The sequence below is a fragment of the Octopus bimaculoides genome, chromosome 24, assembly GCF_001194135.2.
Source record: "Octopus bimaculoides isolate UCB-OBI-ISO-001 chromosome 24, ASM119413v2, whole genome shotgun sequence".
NCBI lineage: Eukaryota > Metazoa > Mollusca > Cephalopoda > Octopoda > Octopodidae > Octopus > Octopus bimaculoides.
Genome location: NC_069004.1, coordinates 33777055 through 33782698, shown reverse-complemented (window position 1 = coordinate 33782698; position 5644 = coordinate 33777055). Strand labels below are relative to the sequence as shown.

Genomic DNA, 5644 nt, shown 5'->3' with positions numbered 1-5644 from the left:
GCCAATCTCGTCAACCCCAGTACTCCACTGGTACTTAATGGTATCAAGGGTGAAAGGCAAAGAGGTCCTCCGTAAAATTCTTTCTCAGAATGTAAAGTCGGACAAAACGGTGCTAAACATTTGGCCTGGCAAATATGCTAACCATTCTGTTATCTCAACACCTTGATAATAATAATAATAATGTTTTCTATTAAAGGCACAAGGCCTGAAATTTGTGGAGAGGGGATTAGGCAAAGTCGACCTTGGTGGAATTTGAACTCAGAACATAACAGCAGACAAAATACCACTAAGCATTTCACTCAGCGTGCTAACGATTCTGCCAGCTTGTCGACCTAATAATAATAATAATAATAATAATAATAATAAGGCTGATATGACTGGGATGAAAGAAAGAGCAAATCTTACCTGATGGTCAGCAAGTCACAGCCGGACAAACCAGTTATCTGACCCGTGTTACGAAACGATGCCCCCATCACTACTGTCTTGTGATTAAATTTCTTGTAGAAGTTATAGATTTTTGTGACGCTTTTCACACCTGGAAAAGAAAAACAAAATCAGGAGACTAGAATTGGTCAATGCCAACAAGTGAGAGGTCCATATAGAAGGGCAATCCAAAAACTTCCTTCCAAAGGGTCTCTGGTTTCTGGTCAGTCTGATTGTTAAAGATTTTTTATGATTTTTAATTTAAGAAAATATTTCTTCAGATACAGAAATAAACGAACTTTAGGTTAATTAAAATGTGTTTGTGACAAATTCCAACTTTTAAAGGCAAATTCATGGAAGTTCCTCTTATCCTTTTACTCTTTCACTTGTTTCAGCCATTTGACTGTGGCCATGCTGGAGCACCACCTTAAAGGATTCTTATTCGAAGAAATCGACCCCAGGACTGATTCTTTCTAAGCCTAGTACTTATTCTGTCAATGTCTCTTTGCCAAACCGCTAAGTTACAGGTACATAAATGCACCAACATCAGTTGTCAAGCGGTGGTGGGAGACAAACACAGACTCAAAGACACAGGCACACACACACACACATAAATATATATGATGGGCTTCTTTCAGTTTCCGTCTACCAAATCCACTCACAAGGCTTAGGTCGACCCAAGGCTATAGTAGAAGACACTTGGCCAAGGTGCCACGCAGTGGGACTGAACCTGGAACCATGTGGTTGGGAAGCAAGCTCCTTAGAGAAGAAAAAAATTCCTCTCTTATGGTAAAAGATGTAAAAACGGTATATCTGCCCTATGCTAGATACAGGGCAAGAAATATCTAACACAGGCCTGTCAGATTCCCAAATGCAGCATTTCTAGCTATTTTGCTGTTATCATTTGGAAATACCAAAGAGAGAATAATTTTTTTCTCCACAGCAACTGCAGTGAATTTATGTTGAGAAATTAAAAGACATCACAGACATATTTTAATGAACCTAAATTCGGTAATGCCTAAACACTGCTTGGTGCTGATATGGCTGAATATATCTACAGTTACACAACTGTTCTGTAACAAAGGCCCTTATAAAAAGCAATACAATGGGGTTAATTAGTTTGTGTCCAATCAAGAAATTAAATTGTTAATAAGCTAGTAGCAATTTTAAAAGGCAAAGAAACCAGACATCGACTTACCAGGGTCTTCCAAGGGTTCAAAGTGTTTTTTGTCTGTATTTTTGACATACCAGTCCAAGATACGACCAACAAATGGAGAGATGAGAGTCACTCCAGCCTCAGCACATGCTACAGCCTGCAGAGAAGAAATAATTATAATAATAAAAATCCTTTCTATATCAGACACAAGGCCTGAGATTTTAGGGGTTGGAGTGAGTTGATTATATCAACCCCAGAAGGATGAAAGGCAACATAGACCTCAGTAGAATTTGAACTTGGGGCATCAAGACAAATGAAATGCTGCTGAACATTTTGCCCGGCGCAGTAACAATTCTGCCAGTCGCTACCTTGGTAATAATAATAATAATAATGGTTTCAAATTTTGCCACGAGGGCAGCCATTTTATGGGGAAGAGGCTAGTTGATTACATTGACCCCAGTGCTTAACTGGTACTTATTTTATTGACCCCAGAAGGATGAAAGGCAAAGTCAACCTCAGCGAAATTTGAACTCAGAAACATAGCGACAGAAACCTTGAACCTACGAGATAACACACGAATAATTCAAAGCAAGAACAAATAAATGTTAAGATTTGACACTGGAAAGTGAAGCCTAGCAACTCAACACTCAACCTTCGCACTCACTTCTGAGTGGAGTGGAGGGTGGAGATTTAACGTTACCTTCCCTCAAGAGAGGGAGAAAGAGAAAAGATATTACACAACCCTACATCACTTTGAAGATGGAATAAAATTGGCTGAAGAAGAACTCACCTGATGAAAGTTAAACAACAATGTCATGTTACAATGAATGCCATGTTTTGATTCCAATTCTCTGCAAACAAAAAGAATGAGAATAATAATAAAGTATATACAACATACAGTAAATGGCAGTACTAGACACTGCACTCCTCCTACGTGAAACACTTTCAATACAGCAAAAGTAAGAGCATCACAACAAACTACAGCATGTACCCGAGGCACACAGAACTGTGCTCGGGAGTGAAGTGAAAGCACATGATAAAAATAAGACCACTGAATAATAATAATCGGATGACAACATTTCTCTAAAAGAAATGGAGAAACTTTCAAAATACAAAAACTCTGGAAATAGAAGTAACTCGAATGTGGAGCCTAAAAACATATTCCATGAAGCATTTCACCCGGCATGCTAACAATTCTGCCAGCTCACTGCCTTCACAATGATAATAATAATAATAATCCTTTCTACTGGAAGCAGAAGGCCTCAAATTTGGGGGAAGGGATTAAGTCGATGACATCAACCCCAGTGCGTAACTGGTACTAGTTTTATCGACCACAGAAACAGATTTCCCCCAACTACAAATTCTCTCCTGACAAACACAAACAGCCCTGCCCTCTATACATGAAAGGAATATCAGAAGAATCATCGACTTACTTGGCAGCCTGTATTCCTTCCCAAGTGGAACTCAGCTTTATTAAGATTCTCTCCTTCTCGATCCCTAATTCTTTGTACATCGTAATGATGTTCTTTGCTCTTTGAATCATACCGTCTTTGTCGAAAGACAACCTGACGATTAAAAAGAAATTGATAAAGAAAATACAATCGAAATTATATGGTTTTGATTTACTGTCAGGTGACTTTTAGCCAACCCAGTGTGTGTGTGTGTATGTGTATATATATATATATATATATACACACACACATACACACACCTACCTGCAGTATACTATACACGTGTGTGAACAAAAGAGAAATCTTGTCAGATTTGACAGAATATTGAAGAAATATGGTGAGGAGAAGCAAAATGAGAAAGATTAACTGATGGTGGGGAGGGGGAGTGTTATTTGCACCTGGCTAGGAAAGAATTGCACAGGTGTACGAAGGGTGGCAGAATATGTGGAAGGAAGAGGTTAGGGTTGAGAGCAGAGATCCATGGAAATGGAAACAGAGGAGAAGCCACTTACCTGGCATCAACTTCTGTGGAGACACGGCCTGGAATGATCTTCAGTATTTCACAACCAAAAAGCACATTGAGTCTATCCAAGGCATTGGTCAACTGTTCTTCATCGGAACTACAATAAATGAATGAATTAATAATAATAACAATAATGATTTCAAATTTTAGCACAAGGCCAACAATTTCAGGAGTTGGGGCAAAGTCAACCTCGGCAATTTGAACTCAGAACGTAGTGACAGGCAAACGACTCTGCCAAATTGCTGCCCTTTCAGTAATAACAATTCCAAATTCTAGCACAATGCCAGTAATGTTGAGAGGATGAGATTGGTCGGTGCCATCAACACTGGAACTTCTTTTTATTTCCAAAAAAATGAACTTTTATTAAATACGTACAAGAACATCTAATTAATTTTGCAGTTAAAAGAAACAATTTAAATACTAATCAAAAGGGCACAAGACAACCACAAGCACCAAACAAATTAACAGAAAGGGCCACACAATGGATGTACCCCGCAATAATCAGGAGAGTTAAACTATAAAGCAAACCTTACCCTCCTTGACTTTTTGCCCACTTGACAGCTTTCTTCATCAGTTCATCGTACTCCGACATGTTAGCAGCGGCCAAGATAAGAGAAGGATTTGTGGTTGAGTCTGTTGGTTTGTATTTCTTCATTGCTGTCACAAAGAGAAAACAATAACAGTGAATTTTCACAAAACATACACACACACACACACACGTCAGTATTTCCATTAAAGTGCAACAATGAATCACAAAACCACAACTGAGATCAAAGTGTTCGTATTGAATTAGCATTTGTCAAAATCATGTGGTGTCCGTTTTCATTGATGCATTTCTGAAAGCGTTCTTGGAAGTTGGCCTCCAATCTTTCCAGCATTGCTCTGTCGATTTCGGCGACTTCCACGCAAATAACTTCCTTCCGAGAGGAAATTCAGGTCTTCGTGCAAAATACGCCTCACCAACCGATTACCGATGCCATGTTCAGTGGAATGCCTCTGAGCAGAACGATTTGGACTCCGTATCAAAGCTTGTCTAATGCATTCCACATTTTCCGGGGTCTGGGATATGTGACACACTGTCTAAATACCAATCTTGAGAAATTAGGCTTCCCAAAACTAGAAAGGAGAAAGCTAATTCAAAGACTACAGATCCAATCCATCACTGGAACTGTAAAAATCAGTAAAACTTTACAGAAGTTTATCATTTCAATATATATGAGCATGTCTAGATATGCAACTATATGCATGAGAATACATACACATCCTATTGCTGATGTTCAAATTCCAATGAAGGAGCCTTGGAACTAGGTTAGAAACCAGTTCTTTTTCTATTGCCAAGAAATCTTGAAATAAACTGAATAATGACATACATACATTTGAGTCTGTGTATACACACACACACACACACGGAAGTTGGGATCAATTATATAAAAAGGATATGAACTTAAGATGTTATTTTTAAACAATGAAATTCCTCCTGAATGGGTGGACTGTAACAATGTAATAAGTCATAGACTGAAAGGGATCGGGTGGCCTGGCACCCAGAGTAGACAGTAGGAAAGAACAGGCAAACGGATATAAAAAAAATACAGACATAGGATATACACAAACACACAGAGACACATCGACACGTTATGCATATCCCGTGCGGGTGGCACGTAAAAAGCACCACTCGAGCGTGATCGTTGCCAGCGTCACCTTACTGGCACATGTGCCGGTGCCACGTGAAAAACAACATTCGAGCGTGGTCGCTGCCAGTGCCGCCGAACTGGCTCCCGTGCAGGTAGCACGTAAAAAACACCTTTTGAGCGTGGCCGTTGCCAGAACCGCCTGACTGGCCTTCGTGCCGGTGGCACATAAAAGCACCCACTACACTCTCGGAGTGATTGGCGTTAGGAAGGGCATCCAGCTGTAGAAACTCTGCCAGATCAGATTGGAGCCTGGTGTAGCCATCTGGTTTCACCAGTCCTCAGTCAAATCGTCCAACCCATGCTAGCATGGAAAGCGGACGTTAAATGATGATGATGATATACGTCTATAAATAGTATGGGTGACCTTAGGGTGTTAAATTGCTAATAACCCCCCCCCCCC

At 39.8% G+C, this 5644-nt stretch overlaps 1 protein-coding gene across 1 annotated transcript in view; it reads right to left on the bottom strand.

Moving 5' to 3' along the window:
* LOC106873732 (transaldolase) overlaps nucleotides 1-5644 on the bottom strand; it is a 12585-nt gene that overhangs the window by 460 nt on the left and 6481 nt on the right. Inside the window, exons 2-7 of the mRNA XM_014921224.2 lie at nucleotides 4087-4210; nucleotides 3543-3650; nucleotides 3013-3144; nucleotides 2370-2430; nucleotides 1622-1736; nucleotides 406-535 (exon numbers count right to left, since the gene is read on the bottom strand). Coding sequence (XP_014776710.1) covers nucleotides 406-535; nucleotides 1622-1736; nucleotides 2370-2430; nucleotides 3013-3144; nucleotides 3543-3650; nucleotides 4087-4210 — 670 coding nt within the window. The remainder of the gene's footprint in view (nucleotides 1-405; nucleotides 536-1621; nucleotides 1737-2369; nucleotides 2431-3012; nucleotides 3145-3542; nucleotides 3651-4086; nucleotides 4211-5644) is intronic.